This window comes from Oryzias latipes, chromosome 7 (assembly GCF_002234675.1).
Source record: "Oryzias latipes chromosome 7, ASM223467v1".
NCBI lineage: Eukaryota > Metazoa > Chordata > Actinopteri > Beloniformes > Adrianichthyidae > Oryzias > Oryzias latipes.
In genome coordinates this window covers 32,577,216-32,594,111 of record NC_019865.2, presented here as the reverse complement: position 1 = coordinate 32,594,111, position 16,896 = coordinate 32,577,216, and the positions used below count along the sequence as shown (strand labels likewise).

The 16,896-nt window shown below is 45.5% G+C and overlaps 1 protein-coding gene and 1 long non-coding RNA gene across 2 annotated transcripts in view; one reads left to right on the top strand and one right to left on the bottom strand.

Annotated features, from left to right (window-relative positions):
- The window catches only part of LOC101170973 (voltage-gated potassium channel subunit beta-2-like), a 41,432-nt gene that overhangs the window by 4,385 nt on the left and 20,151 nt on the right, over positions 1-16,896 (bottom strand). Inside the window, exons 11-13 of the mRNA XM_023957072.1 lie at positions 16,322-16,442; positions 14,611-14,705; positions 711-831 (exon numbers count right to left, since the gene is read on the bottom strand). Of these exons, the coding sequence (XP_023812840.1) occupies positions 711-831; positions 14,611-14,705; positions 16,322-16,442 (337 nt within the window). The remainder of the gene's footprint in view (positions 1-710; positions 832-14,610; positions 14,706-16,321; positions 16,443-16,896) is intronic.
- LOC111947688 lies at positions 3,559-3,974 on the top strand. The gene is made up of 2 exons (XR_002873568.1): positions 3,559-3,785; positions 3,861-3,974. It is a non-coding gene; the product is annotated as an uncharacterized LOC111947688 (long non-coding RNA).

Genomic DNA, 16,896 nt, shown 5'->3' with positions numbered 1-16,896 from the left:
TAAGGAGCTCATAGATAAGGATTTCATGGATAAGGATCTCATGGAAAAGGATCTCATGGAATAGGATCTCATGGAAAAGGATCTCATGGATAAGGATTTCATGGAAAAGGATCTAATGGTTAAGGATCTCATGGATAAAGATTTCACGGATAAACATCACATGGATAAGGATCCCATGGATAAGGAGCTCATGGAAAAGGATCTCATGGATAAAGATCTCATGGATAAGGATCACATGGATAAGGATCTCATAGATAAGGATCTCATGGAAAAGGATATCATGGATAAGGATCTCATGGATAAGGATCTCATAGATAAGGATCTCATGGAAAAGGATATCATGGATAAGGATCTCATGGATTTGCCCTTGGAGATAAAAATTGCTCCATTACCCTCCAGTGCAGGATTTCCCAGTTGACTCCTGTTTCTAACGGACCACATTTTTGGCAGTTTTTTAGTATGTTTCTGCGACTGTAGAGCTGGATGTGGGGAGGGTCTATTTCATATTGCATTGGCCTTTGATGTTCACTTTTTTGTAAACATAAAAATGTCCTTCAGAGACAATGATTTGACAGACAAAGTGAGTAGTCTAAATATTAACATTTGACAGTACAGAAAAACATCATCTAAATAAATAAGAATAATGTCACTCACCGGCTTGCCAACAAGAGAAAAAACAATTTAGCAGAAGGAACACACATATTATTTACCAATGGCCAGTTGAGGCAGAGTGCATCCTAGTCGCTCAGCAACCGCCTCCAAGTCTTTGAGCTTCAGCTGCTGACGGTGGCCCTCCTCACCCTGGATCTTATCTTTGATCCATTCATATCCCTGTTGCAAACAAGACACAAACACATGTACAGTCTGGATATTCTGGACTCAGGGAACCCAGAGAAAAGGACTTTTCATTGTTCATCTGCTTTTGCAAAAAACAAATACGTTGCTGACAGATTCATACAAAAAAGGAATGGAACAAAAAGCTCCTCAGGCACAGTTCCAGCTCCAATATCACAGTATGCATGTGTGTGTGTGTGTGTGGGGGGGGTCAGTTGACCTAATTAAGACTCAGAATTTAAAAAAAGAATCCTGGAAGTCACATTGATTGCCAAATACTTACTTTCTGCACCATTACACAAAGAAATTCTTTAAAACTTGTAAAATGTGATTTGCTGGATTTTTTTATTTTATTAAATTTACAAAGTGTTATATTGAAGGAAACAGATGAACAAATTTGTCAGAATTATTCACAATACCAGAAGAAATGCTTGTTATATTTACGATACACCACAGCTACGACTGTGACTGTGTGACCAAATAACAACAAACCATTAGTTGAAATGACAGTAAAGCAGGAAAAGAAACTGATGAGATTTTCAACTTCTTGCAATCTTCTTTCTCTTTCGGCTTTTCCCATCAGGGGTCGCCACAGCGAATCATCGTTTTCCACCTCACTCTATCATGGACATCTTCTACCCTAACATTAGCCAACTTCATGTCCTCTGTTAAGACATCCATATATCTCCTCTTTGGCCGTCCTCTTGCCCTCCTGCCAGGCAGCTCCATCTCCAACATCCTTCTACCAATATATCCACTATCCCTCCTCTGAACATGTCCAAACCATCTCAGTCTGGCTTCTCTGACTTTGTCGCTAACACAAGCAACATGTGCCGTCCCTCTGATGTACTCGTTCCTTATCCTGTCTAACCTGGTCACTCCTAAGGAGAACCTCAACATCTTCATCTCCGCTACCTCCATCTCAGCCTTTTGTCTGTGTCTCACTGCTACCGTCTCTAACCCATAGAGCAGAGCTGGTCTCACCACTGTCTTGTACACCTTTCCTTTGAGTCTTGCTGGCACTCTTCTGTCACACAACACTCCTGACACTTTCCTCCAACCGCTCCAACCTGCCTGCACTCGCCTCTTCACCTCTTTTCCACACTCCCCATCACACTGAACTGTTGACCCCAAGTACTTAAACTCCTGCACCTTCTTCACCTCAGCCCCCTGTAACCTAACGCTTCTACCTTCTACCTTCTATCCTCCTCCAATACTACATGCCTTGCTGCCCTTCCACCTTGTCTCCTGCACACACAGTACATCTACCTTCCTTCTCTCCATCATGTCTGCCAGCTCTCTGCCTTTCCCTGTCATTGTGCCAACGTTAAGAGTCCCTATTCTCAAACCTATGTTCCTGCCTTTTCCCTTCTCTCTCTGGCCACGGACCCTTCTGCCTCCCCTCTTTCTTCGACCAACAGTAGTCAAATTTCCACCGACACCCTGTAGGTTAACAGCATCGGTGGCGGTCGTTGTTAACCCGGGCCTCGACCGATCCGGTATGTCTAAAGTGTTGTGGATGATTCGCATGGTTATTTTGGCAATTTTTACGCCGGATGCCCTTCCTGACGCAACCCTCTCTATTTATCCGGGCTTGGGACCGGCACAGAAGTAACTGGCTTGCAACCCCTGTGGCTAGATTTTTCAACTTCTTGCAATAGATAATAATAATAATAATAATAATAATAATACATTTTATTTAAAGCGCCTTTCAAGAAACCCAAGGACACTTTACAAAACAGAGGTTAAAAATAGACATTAAAAGCACAATAAAAATAGTAGAAAAAATAAAAAGTGAATCAGGATGGGAAGGCAGAAATGAACAGATAGGTTTTGAGTTTAGATCTGAAAGTAGGCAGAGAGTCTATGTTATGGAGGTCAGGAGGGAGGGAATTCCAGAGTTTGGGAGCAGAGCAGCTGAAGGCTCTGCTTCCCATTGTGACGAGTCGGGCGGGAGGGACAGAGAGCTGAACAGAGGAGGAGGATCGAAGATAACGAGAGGGGGTTTTGAGATGAAGGAGGTCGGAGAGATAAGGAGGAGCCAGGTTATGGAGGGCCTTAAAGGTGAACAGGAGGAGTTTGAATTGGATCCTGGAGGTTATGGGGAGCCAGTGCAGCTGGTGGAGAATTGGAGTGATGTGACTGAAGGAGGGGGTTCTGGAGATGATGCGGGCAGCTGAGTTCTGGACCAGTTGAAGCTTATTGAGGGTTTTTTGTGGGAGGCCAAAGAGGAGAGAATTACAATAATCTAAACGGGAAGTGACCAGACTGTGAACCAGGATAGAAGCAGAGGGGACAGTGAGGGAGGGGCGTAGACGATTAATGTTGCGTAGATGGAAATGTGCTGACCGAGTAATTTTATTGATGTGGGACTGAAAAGATAAGGTGCTATCTAGGATGACACCCAGACTCTTTACCTGAGGGGAGGGGGAGACAGAGGATGAATCAATGGAAAGAGTTAGACTTGTGGCTTTGGAGAGGGTGGATTTGGAACCTACTAGAAGTAGCTCAGTTTTATCGCTATTGAGTTTGAGAAGGTTTAAGGTGAACCAGTTTTTTATTTCAGATAGACAGGAGTGGAGAGAGGAGGGTGGAAGAGAGGAGTCAGGTTTACTGGATACATAGAGCTGGGTGTCATCCGCAAAACAGTGAAAATTAATGTAAATGCAGCTGAAATTTATATATTTTATTGAAGTTCATGGGTTGTGAAACGTTCAATAATTGGTGATTTAATTTTTATTCCTTTGGAGTGTACAGTGAATTTTGTTTGATTTTGTTCAGAAGAATTGTATTATTCTCGCGAGAATTTGAGCCTTTTATGTTGGCCGCAGGTGAGCACGGTCTTTTGCTCACGAGGTTGCAACAATTAGGAGTTCAAGCTGGGAGAAAGAGCTGCAAAAAGAAATACCTTGGACTCAAAGAGACTCTTTTACTTGACAAGCGGAAACGAGGTATTTGTTATGCTTGTTTTGTGTTATTTTGTATTGTTTATTTTCTCCTCAAACATGTATAATGTTTTGTTATAGTTTTCACGGCGTAATGAAGGCGTAATGAAGGCGCAATGAAAGCGAAGGCACGCAATGTCCCACAAGAAGTGTGATGACCTGCAGAAGTACAAATAAACGCCCGTTGTAAACCGACCTGTGTTGTCATGAGAAGAGTCACAGTGAAAACTCGACTGCTCCACACGGGGAGGAGAGAGGAAACTGCAGCGTGAAGCCCGCTAAGCCGAGCCGAGAGCCACGGGGAAGCCGACGCCCATTTCCTTACCGCGTGCAGGCAAGCATATGAAAGGACTGTCGGAAGCTCAGCTCGTCCAATGAAGCTCAGAAAGTTATTTTCCAAAAAGAGCGGTCCGGCGAGGCAGGTCCGGCATGAGATGCGTGGAGGGGTCGTCAGGCGTGGAGTCGTCAGGCGTGGAGTCGTCAGGCGTGGAGTCGTCAGGCGTGGAGTCGTCAGGCGTGGAGTCGTCAGGCGTGGAGTCGTCAGGCGTGGAGTCGTCAGGCGTGGAGTCTGGCGGGTCGGGCCAGCAGTCGGGCTCTGGCGGGTCGGGCCAGCAGTCGGGCTCTGGCGGGTCGGGCCAGCAGTCGGGCTCTGGCGGGTCGGGCCAGCAGTCGGGCTCTGGCGGGTCGGGCCAGCAGTCGAGCTCAGGCGGGTCAGGCGTGGAGCCGAGCTCAGGCGGGTCAGGCGTGGAGCCGAGCTCAGGCGGGTCAGGCGTGGAGCCGAGCTCAGGCGGGTCAGGCGTGGAGCCGGAAGTGGGGACCGGTCGGGGTTCCGGCGGAACCCCCCTGGAAGCCGGGACGGGTCGGGGCGCAGGCGGCACCCCCCTGGAAGCCGGGACGGGTCGGGGTGCAGGCGGCAACCCCCTGGAAGCCGGGACGGGTCGGGGTGCAGGCGGCAACCCCCTGGGAGCCGGGACGGGTCGGGGTGCAGGCGGCAACCCCCTGGGAGCCGGGACGGGTCGGGGTGCAGGCGGCAACCCCCTGGGAGCCGGGACGGGTCGGGGTGCAGGCGGCAACCCCCTGGGAGCCGGGACGGGTCGGGGTGCGTCCATAACCACCACTGGAGCGGGTTGTGGTGCGTCCGGGACCACCTCCGGAACATGAAGGGGCTGGAGGGCATCCGGGACCACCACTGGAAGGGGTTGTGGTGCGTGCCGGACCACCTCCGGAACAGGAAGGGGAGGTTGAAGGGGACGGCGGGGACGACGGCGACGACGACCCCCCCTCATGGCGAGACGGCTCCCTGTGAAGTCCAGGTGGCTCCCACTCCAGGCATACGAGGCAAACTGGGCCTGGTCAAAAACCCAGTAAGACCTCGTACGCTCGGCTTCCTGGCAGTAGGCCTCTAGGAGCTTCATGTCCCGCTCTGCTGGGTCCAGAAAGTAGGGTTGGTCCATTCTGTCATGGTGCAGGGTGGCTCGAGAACCGGTTAGACCCAGATGCAGAGGCAGGAGGCAAGGATCAGGGCTAGTGGGTTTTAATGCACAAAAAGAACAAACAAAAAGCGCTGCAGAGCAGGATGACAAAAACCAAACGAAAACTCACTGTGGCGTGGCGAGGGACAAGGAACGAGGAACAGGGCATGACATGGCATGAACACCAGAACAGGAATACTAATGGACCAACACTGGAGGAAGGCAGAGACCAGACTTATATACAGACAGGGCAGACAAGACACAGGTGGACACGATCAGGGCTGATGGGGACCAAAGGAAGTAAAACTCAAGAAAACAGACAAGACAGGAGACTATCAAAATAAAACAGGAAACAGAAACAAGACAGAACAAGGACCAAAAACAAGACAACAAAATCAAATCATGACACAATGACTGCAATGAGTGCCAAAAGATCTTGCTCAAACTTCCAGATTGGTTAGTTTCCAGTTGGAACCGCAAGGTTATGGAAACCAGAGAAAACTTTCACACGTATCCAAGGTTTAAAGAACTAGTGGACTTCCTCTCAAGAGAAGCAGATCTTGCTTGTGATCCTGTATTTTCAGTACAAGCATTAAAGAGTGTGGAAGGAGAAAAACCCAAACAACCAAAATATATACCAGTTCAAGCTAAGACTCTGTTCACAAACACAACAGAAAGAAGTAACCCACCATGTGCATTTTGTAAACATTCAGGACATTTCATCGCAGAATGTAAAAAGTTCTGTGAAAAGAATTTGCAAGACCGTGTTAAGTTTGTGCAAGCAGAAAAGCTCTGTTTTGGCTGTTTGAAGGCTGGCCACCAGTCAAAAAGGTGCTACAAAAGAAGTACATGTGGAAAATGTCAGAAGAAGCATCCCACCTGTTTGCACAATGATGACTTTAAAGAGCAGCAAAGGTCAACACTTCAAAATCCAAAGGATAAAATAACAGAAGATGAAAACACAAAGAAAACCATTGAAGCAGCAACATCAAACAGAGTGATACAAGAAAGTCACATTGCACAAACCTCCTCCATAGTACCAGTTTGGGTATCATCTTCAAAAGAACCAGATCGAGAGATTCTTGTTTACGCGTTATTAGACACCCAAAGTGATACTACTTTCATTTTAGATGAAGTAGCACAAGATCTCAACACGCACAAGGAAAATGTAAGACTGCGTTTGTCCACAATGTCATCCAAGTTAGCAAGTATTTCATGTCAAAGGCTAACAAACCTACAAGTAAGAGGATACAACTTGGAAAGAAGAATCTCACTGCCACCAGTCTTCACACGAGAATATATTCCAGCAAATAGATCACACATCCCAACATCAGCTACTGCTCTAAAGTGGACTCATCTGGAAAAGTTGGCTGACAAGATCCCACCTTTGCTGTCTTGTGAAGTCGGCCTTCTTATTGGGTATAACTGCCACCAAGCCCTTCAACCAAAGGAGATTCTGCCTGGTAAAGAAACTCAGCCATATGGTCAACGAACTGATCTGGGCTGGAGCATTGTTGGCTGCTCACAATCCTCAAGTGATTGCGTTGACTCTATAGGAGTCAGCCACAGAATAATAGTCTGCCAAGTAACACCGTCTGCACAGTCATCAGTTGAACTCAGGAGAGAAGTAAGCTTTGTATGTCAAACTCAAATAAGAGAAATCACTTCAACAGAAATTATCAGAGCATTAGAGTCAGATTTCTCAGATCAAGCATCAGATGTTAATCAAGTCTCTGAAGATGACCTTCTCTTCTTGTCAAAGGTAAAGGCAGGCATCAGGCAGAAAGAAGATGGCCACTATGAACTCCCACTGCCATTCAGGGAGGACAAGCCTGAGCTTCCAGATAACAAAGGTTATGCACTGCACAGGTTAGCCTCATTAGAGCGACGGCTGCGAAAGAATGAACAGTACTTCAAAGATTATGTTCATTTTATGAATGACATAATATCAAGAGGAGATGCTGAAAAGGTTCCACATTCTGAGTTGGATAACCAGCCTGTATGGTACATTCCACACCATGGGGTTTACCATCCACACAAGCCAAGTAAGATCCGTGTGGTGTTTGACTGCTCAGCTAGATACAAAGATGCCTTTCTAAATGACCATCTTCTTACTGGGCCAGATCTCACAAACACCTTAGTTGGTGTGCTTTGCCGGTTCAGAAAAGGTCCAATAGCTATCATGTGTGATGTTGAACGGATGTTCCATCAATTTCATGTTGTAAGAGACCATCAAGACTACCTCAGGTTCTTGTGGTGGGAAAATGGAAATCTAAGCTCAGAAACCTGCAGTGTATAGAATGAGAGTACACCTGTTTGGAGCTGCCTCATCGCCAGGCTGTTCTAATTTTGGACTCAAATATTTGGCATCACAGGGCCACGGAACCTTTAGCAAAGAGGCTATCAATTTCATTCAACGAAGCTTCTATGTTGATGATGGCCTAATAAGCTGTGAAACTCCATCTGAAGCCATACATCTGGTGAATGAGGCAAGAGCTCTATGTAGAACTGGGAATCTTCGTCTCCACAAGTTTGTCTCTAACCATCCAGAAGTCTGTGCTGCAATACCACCTGCAGAACGTGCACAGAGTGAAGACATAAACATGGCTCTTGGTGAACTTTACATCGAGCGTGCTTTAGGTGTCCAGTGGTGTGTTGAAGTTGATGAATTCCAGTTCAGAGTTATTGTCAAGGACAAGCCCATGACAAGAAGAGGAGTTCTTTCAACAGTTGCTTCAGTCTTTGATCCCTTGGGATTTGTAGCTCCTTACATATTGCTTGGGAAGCAAATTCTTCAAGAGCTCTGTAAAGAGAAAGTGAGCTGGGACGAAGACCTCCCAGAGCAAATCAAGTCTCGATGGGAGTCATGGCTGAGAGACTTATCCCAACTGCCAACAATCAGGATACCAAGGTGCTACATATCTTCAAGCTTTGGCAAGTTCATACAGTATGAACTCCACAACTTTTCAGATGCAAGTTGTAATGGATACGGATCCTGTTCATATCTCCGAGCAGTAAGTGAATCAGGAAAGGTGTGTTGTTCACTTGTAATGGGAAAGGCAAGGGTGGCCCCCACCAAGCAGATCACCATACCAAGACTGGAGCTGTCAGCGGCAGTAACCTCAGTTCGGAACAGTGATACTGTCAAAGAGGAACTTGAGATTGAAAATTTGGATGTGTACTTCTGGACAGACTCAAAGGTTGTTCTTGCATATGTGAACAATGATGCAAAGAGGTTCCACACCTTTGTAGCCAACCGCATTCAGCGCATAAGGTCGAGCTCAGAACCAAAGCAATGGCATTATGTCAGTTCAGAAAACAATCCAGCTGACCATGCCTCAAGGGGGTTAACTGCATCACAGTTAAGAGAATCTAACTGGCTAACGGGTCCAGATTATCTCTGGCAACAGACACTTGAAATGCAAGTTGGTGAAGAGGAGATGGTGGGAGTTTTGGAAATATCCGACCCAGAGCTTCGCAAGTCTTGTGTCAACACTGTGAAAACAGAAACGGGTTCAGTTCTGAGCCGCTTCACCAAGTTTTCAGACTGGTCTAGAGTTGTGAAAGCTGTTGCCAGGCTGAGAAGATTTGTCCAAGAACGTAAGGGAGTACAACCAAGATCAAATGAGACAAGCAGTCTTGAGGAAAGGCGACAAGCCGAACTGCTTATAATTAAGTTGGAACAAAGAGAAGCCTTCGCAGAAGACATGAGGAAATTAAAACAAGGAAAAGTCAACTCTCTTAACAAACACAATCAGTTATACCGTTTAAATGTTTTTCTTGATGACGACGGAGTCCTCAGAGTTGGAGGAAGGCTTTGCAGATCAACCCTGGACTTTAGTGTAAAACATCCAGCTATACTTCCCAAAAGGTCTCATGTATCATCCTTGCTTGTGAAACACTATCATGAGCGTGTTTGTCACCAGGGCAGAGGAATGACCATGAATGAACTGCGAGCAAATGGGATATGGATAATTGGATGTGGAAACATGGTCTCCTCACATATTTACAAATGTGTGAAATGTAGGAGATACAGGAGAAATACATAAGTTCAGAAGATGGCTGATCTGCCAAGAGAGCGGACGGAAACAACCCCTCCTTTTACATATTGTGGCCTTGACTGTTTTGGTCCCTTTATAGTAAAGGATGGAAGGAAAGAATTAAAAAGATATGGCCTCTTGTTTACTTGCTTGTGCTCGAGAGCTGTTCATATTGAGACACTGGATGATATGACGACTGATGCTTTCATAAATGCATTTCGAACCTTTGTGGCAATCAGAGGACCAGTTCGCCAACTAAGGTGTGATCAAGGCACCAATTTCATGGGAGCCAGGAAAGAGTTTTCTGAGTTGCTCAAGAAAGTGGAACCAGAACGTCAAAGAGCTCTTGGTTGTGAGTTTGTGGCAAATTTTCCATCTTCAAGTCATATGGGTGGAGTTTGGGAGCGCCAAATAAGAACGATCCGAAGTATTCTTGCAGTCATGCTTGACAAGACAGGAACCAGACTTGACACTACATCTCTGAGAACTTTTCTTTATGAAACAATGGCTATAATCAACAGTAGACCATTAACTGTGGAGCACCTGCATGATCCCACCGGACCAGAGCCTCTTACACCAAACCATATACTGACTATGAAATCTTCAGTCATACTGCCTCCTCCTGGACAGTTTTGCAGAGAAGATTTATATCTGCATAAAAGATGGAGAAGAGTGCAATTCCTGGCCAATGAATTTTGGCAAAGATGGAAGCGAGAGTATTTGCTAAACCTTCAACAACGTCAGAAATGGCAAAACTCAACACGAAACCTGAAAGTGAATGATATTGTGATTCTACAAGATGAAAGCACACCAAGAAATGAGTGGAAGCTTGCTAGAGTCTTAAAAACCTATCCTAGTCAAGATGGCATCGTACGAAAGTTAACTCTACTTGTCAGTGAGACTACACAGAATAAAGGAAATTCACACACTAGACTACTGCATTTAGATAGACCTGTTCATAAGGTTGTAACGCTTGTAGAAGCAGAGTGAGTAACCAAAGCAGTAGTGGTTTGGCATGAAAATCCCATTTATTCTTCATAGGAGTGATTTTGGTGGGAGTGTAAATGCAGCTGAAATTTATATATTTTATTGAAGTTCATGGGTTGTGAAACGTTTAATAATTGGTGATTTAATTTTTATTCCTTTGGAGTGTACAGTGAATTTTGTTTGATTTTGTTCAGAAGAATTGTATTATTCTCGCGAGAATTTGAGCCTTTTATGTTGGCCGCAGGTGAGCACGGTCTTTTGCTCACGAGGTTGCAACAATTAGGAGTTCAAGCTGGGAGAAAGAGCTGCAAAAAGAAATACCTTGGACTCAAAGAGACTTTTTTACTTGACAAGCGGAAACGAGGTATTTGTTATGCTTGTTTTGTGTTATTTTGTATTGTTTATTTTCTCCTCAAACATGTATAATGTTTTGTTATAGTTTTCACGGCGTAATGAAGGCGTAATGAAGGCGCAATGAAAGCGAAGGCACGCAATGTCCCACAAGAAGTGTGATGACCTGCAGAAGTACAAATAAACGCCCGTTGTAAACCGACCTGTGTTGTCATGAGAAGAGTCACAATTAACATTAAATTTACGGAAGATATTGCCAAGGGGAAGAAGATAAGTAATGAAAAGAAGAGGACCAAGGACAGAACCTTGGGGGACACCAGAAGAGACAGAGGAAGGCTGAGATTTAAATGATTTAAGATGAATGAATTGGGTGCGGTCAGCGAGGTAGGATTGAAACCAACGGAGGGGGATGGACGTGATACCAAGGGAGGAAAGCCTTTGGAGGAGGATGGAATGAGAAATGGTATCAAAGGCTGCACTCAGGTCAAGGAGGATGAGGATGGTGAGGAGGCCAGAATCAGCTGCAGTGAGGAGGTCATTGGTGATCTTGAGCAGAGCAGTCTCAGTGCTGTGGGAGCCAGACTGAAAAGGTTCCAGAAGATTATTATGTTTCAGATGATCATAGAGTTGAGAGGCGACTATTTTCTCTAGAATTTTGGAAATGAAGGGAAGGTTGGAAATTGGACGGAGATTATTGAATACGTTGGGATCTGAACCGGGTTTTTTCAGGATGGGTTTAACAGCTGCCGTTTTAAAAAGTGATGGGACAGTACCAGATGAGAGTGAGGAGTGAATAATGGCAGCAATGAGCGGAAGGAGAGAGGGGAGGCAGGCTATAACTAAAGATGTTGGGAGGGGATCAAGAGAACAGGTGGTCGGTTTGGATTTAAGGATGAGAGAGGAAATTTCCTCGTGGTCAGGCAGTTGAAAGGAGGAAAACGTGATTGAGAGAGAAAGAGTCAGGGATGGGAGGGAGGAGAGAAGAGCTAAGCTGTTGATGGATGACTTGAATTTTCTTGTTAAAGAACGACATGAGGGAACTACAGGTTTCAATGGAAAAGAAATGGGGAGGGAGAGAGTCAGGGGGGTTGAAAATAGTGTTCATCAGAGAGAAGAGAGTTTTTGAGTTGCCTTTGTTTGTGGAGATGAGTTCAGAAAAATAGTTTGTTTTTGTGGTAGAAACCAGGTCCTTATACTGAGTGATATGTGATGTATAGATTTCTTTGTGAACGGTTAAGCCAGTTCTTTTATAGAGTCGCTCAAGCTGGCGACCTTTGGCTTTCATGTAACGGAGCTCTGGGGTGAACCAGGGAGCAGATTTGGAAAAGGAGACAGGGCGAGTTTTGACAGGAGCGAGATGGTTGAGAGAGTCCGAAAGAAGGTTGTTGTAGGAGGAGACGAGTTGATCAGGGTTTGATGTGTTAGGGATCGGAATATCACGTATGAGTGAGGAAAGTGCGTTCACATTGATATTTTTAACATTACGAAAAGACATGAGACGGGAGGGTTTAGTGCCAGATAGAGTGATGGAGATGTTAAATGACACAAGAAAATGATCGGTTACAAGAATTTCATCAGCAGAGCAGTTAGTTGGGGTTAATCCAGAGCAGCAAACTAAATCTAAGATATGTCCTTTAGAGTGGGTAGGAGAACTGACGTGCTGGGTGAAGTTAAGGCTATCTAAACATGAGCTGAAGTCTCTGGTGAGAGGAAGAAGGCTATTGTCAAAGTGAACATTAAAATCACCCATCATTATGACATTGGGTGAGAGGGATGAGAGGTGGGAGAGAAGAGTTCCAAGTTCATTTAAAAAGTCAGAGTTTGTCTTGGGAGGGCGATAAACCACAGCCAGAACAGTTGGGGTGGGGCCAGGAAGCATGCAGGCAATGCATTCCATGGAGCTGAAGGACGGAATCTCAACCGGCAGGACTTTCCACTTCTCGTGGTGTAATATCGCGAGACCTCCCCCGCGACCAGTGCAACGTGGTTTGCAGATGTAAACAAAGCCGGGAGGGGTGGAATCGTTAAGTTGTGAGAAGTCATTTGGATGCTGCCAGGTTTCCGTTAAACAGAGAAAGTCAAACTTACGGTTAGAAATTAAGTCCTGCATCAGATGACTCTTGCTCGAAAGTGAGCGGATGTTAATGAGACCGAAGTTGACTGTAGCGGTGTTGAGATGAGCGGCGGCACCATCCGTGGCTGCCGGTCTAACCAGGTTAGCCAGAACGCTGTGGTCCACGGTGCGTCCAGAGTTTTGATGATGACGACGAGTGGATGACCAGAAGGAGCGGATGGGTTCAGATGAGTCCTTGTTGAAGTGCCGACGTGAACCACGGTGAATGTATCTCCGGCGCGGTGGGAGCGGAGGATCCGTGCAGGTGTTCAGCGGGGGCGGGGGAGCGGGGATGTGGAGGCGAAGCCGAAGGAGTTCAAATGAGGAATACCGGATAATCCCAGCCACTGGATGATGGGAGAGCCAGAGGAGAATCCAGGTGAGAGCTGACCAGATGAGCAGGTTGGTTGACCACATATCTGGTGGTTGTAGGTGGTTGTAGGAGGCCAGACGCTGAAGTGTCAGACTGGGGGCTCCGAGAGGGGGAGGAGGCCGCGGTTAGGAGGAGGCAGTCGTACTTGAATTAAGTTTGTTATTTTGTTTGTCAGGGCACGACAACACAATCCAAGTGTCACTTTAACAAGCGTGATATCTTGCCTCAAAACTTGCAGTCCAAAAATCCAGAAAATTTTATTAATTAATTTATTAATAATAATGGATTAGATTTTTCTGCACTTTTCAAGACACTCAAAGCGCTTACATTGTGTCCATTATTCATTCACTCCTCATTCATACTTGGTGATGGTAAGCTACGGTTGTAGCCACAGCTGCCCTGGGGCAGACTGACAGAGGTGTGGCTGCCAGTTCGCGTCTACGGCCCCTCTGACCATCACCGGGATCATACATGCACATTCACACACCAGTGGAGCCACACTGGAGGCAAGGAGGGTGAAGTGTCTTGCCCAAGGACACAACGACATTTGGCTGGTGGGAGCAGGGAATCGAACCGCCAACCCTTCGATCATTGGACGACCCGCTCAACCACCTGAGCCACTGTCGCCCCTAGATGTTACAAAACCACCTCAATTGCCAGAGTCCGGTGGTTGACATGTGTAAGCCAGCTGTGGAGGCCAGCTGTGCGTGCTGTTCATTGAAGCAAAGTCACTTGGATGCTGCCATAATTAATCATTCAGAGCAAATCTAGTTTACAGTCAGAGAGGAGACCCTGTACTAGATGCTCCTTGGTTGAAGGTCCTGGCAAGGTCAAGTTACTCACTGGGATCAATAGTTGGGGTGTGTCAATGAGAAGTCACACACAGAGATTGTAGATTTAGTATTTTTCAAGAAGAAAGCCCGAAGAGATCCACTGTGAAGGAATTCCACCTTTCAATCAAGGTGGAACGCAGATGTCCAGAGGAGGGTGAAAGGAGAAGGCCCAATCATACGCTGTCAAAGCTAAAAGAGGTCAGCAGCAGAGGATGATTCCCATCACTGACTGACAGACTATTGTGGAGAAATGCCAGTTCACAGGTTAACCATTGTGCTATCCTATGGGGTTTAAGATGACCATTGACGTGTTCTCCCTACCATGACAAAGGTGGATAAAGGTGGAAAGATTTCATGTAATCCATGGACACCAATGAAGATCACAAATCATTGAAGAAAAAAGGTTCAGAGCACTGTCTAGTGGGTCTAGATGACCCAACTCCCAATGTTAAAGTGCCTTGGATAGTACAAGGGTTAAAGTAACCAATTCACCTATGAAGCATGTTTTTTGGAAGCTAGAGTGTCTAGAGAAACCCATGCATGTACAGGGAGAACATGGAAACTCCACACAGAAATAACCTAGCTAGGATTCAAACCAGGGCCTTCTCACTGCACCACCGTGCAACCCCCAATCCAAACAATGTTTAGTAAAAGGTCTGTACCTTCAGTGAAGCCCGTGCTTGGGGGGGTATCCCGTTGCTGTATTTTCCTGTGATGATTCCACATGCCAGTGGAGACCATGTCATTGCCCCAATACCTAGGTCATTAGAAAAGTAACGTTATGGTCAAGCTAGCCAAAGTACTGACATTCATTCAGAGCAGAAGGAGACAAGGAGCCAAGAAGACTTTCACATTAGATGTTCGTATCAGCCAACAGCCTTTTGCACTTCACTGCCCCTCTAGAGTGCCTTTGTTCTGCCCCGTGCTCAGTGGGTTGTGTTTCTGCGGCAGCACCTCTACGGGTTTTCCCAGAGTCCAGAGTAAAGCTGAGTAGAAGACTGTTCAATTGTCCTGACTGCAAATGGTTGATCTCATTTATCAGATGGTGTCTGATAGTCACGGTGCAGATGACTGACAGCTAGAAATCAGCTCAGTGATACTGTGACACAAACCTGTTAGAAGTCTGGAGCTGATGCCTTCTGAAGTACACAGCCAGCGCTGTACCCACACAAAACCTGCTGGTACTTCTTGCTTCTGAGAGTCATAGACCTTTCATATGCTTGAAAAGATGAACAATGTTGATCTATATTACATGATTACAGCAGCTTGCTGAATGTCAAAGCAAGACGAGGGCAAGTGGGTATAAAGACAACAACCCATCTGAAAAAGGCTAAATGTTACCACCATGAGGAAAAACTGAGAGCCAGGATAAATGTCCCTTTAAGGTAACTAATAAACTAAGATGGGGGGGGGGTGCAGGCACAACCAAAAAACACCTTGGTTGTGTGTTTGGACTGAACTGTGGGAGTGAAACTAAAAAACCTACTTTGTAATTTTACTAATTCTCTCCTGATCATAACTCAGATACTGAGCTATCTGATAGTTTCACCCCACCAGGGGGGGCCTCGTGAAGAATGAAGAATAACTATAGTGAAGAAATTGTTTATTGTAGTGATTACCAAATAATGTCCAAACTGAACCTTAATACTCATACCCTATCATTCTCTTGCTGTTCGTAATCAGCTCTAACAGAAGTCAGCAGTGCTGTCAGCTTGACTGAGGCCTCAATCAGACCAGCAGTCCTTCATTTGGTTTGACGTTTGTTTCAGAGGACGCCACACCTGGACTTCCAGCAGTTATGAGGCCCAAGAGGCCCAGACTTGAACCTAAGTAGAGCTTGGACAGCGAGATCCCAACAGCCTTGGACTGAAACTCTCCTCAGGAGATTCTCCTTACACCAATGGATCCTCTGTGAGCTTTCCTTAGCAGGGGAAATAGCACTTTTGACAGAAAGCATAAAAAGGCCAAAATAGAAGAAGATCCTTAGAGCTTGTGCCTTTCCCATCATATACTTTGAATGCAGCCTGCATTCCCCCAACACCAAGAAACACTTTAGGTTCATGCATGGATTGTTTCTCAAAATGTACAACCCTTTGACCTTCAGCCTTTGGTTAACCAGTCTCTCAGACAGGCCGCCTTCATTCACACTGCAGTGAACTGCAGCAGAACAAATACGAGTTCTATGTGTTTCGCACCAGAACTCAGGTGAACCTTCACACCTGCCAAATACAGCCAACTATCTGAGGAAACAAACTGATCTACATCAAGCTACTCAGAGAGCCTTAACTCTGATCAAACAAATACTCCTCCTTAAAGCAAAAGTGAAGATCATTTAGCCAAAGGAAGTTTTTACCAGTTACAGTCAATCTTCACCTATTTTATGAAAGAGTTCAGGGAGTTGCACCTCAACCTTTTCCCTCTGAAACATGTGGTACTCTGCTTGCTCACAGATGGGCGGGATCTGGTTGAATTGCCGTGCCACAGAGTAAGCTTCCTGCAAAAACACCAGAAAAACATTCAAACACTCGCTGTTGTTTTTGTGTCTGAATTAAGATCAAATCAGATCATGTTACTACAGTTACAGTTTTTATATTTTACATCAATGAAGGGGCCTTGCCCTGATGTTCACATCTACTTTCACCTGATTTGAAGTAAGAAAAAAAAATACAGTTGTGTCCAAACGTTTTGAGAATGACACAAATATAGGAAATTAGAAAAGTTGCTGCTTAAGTTTTTATAATAGTAATTTGCGTAAACTCCAGAATGTTATGAAGAGTGATCAGATGAATTGCGTAGTCCTTCTTTGCCATGAAAAAAACTTTCCCCTGCATTTAATTGGTGTCATTAAAGAACCTGCTGAGATCATATCAGTCATCATCCTGTTAACTCAGGTGAGAATGTTGACGAGCACAAAGCTGGAGATCATTCTGTCAGACTGATGGGGTTAG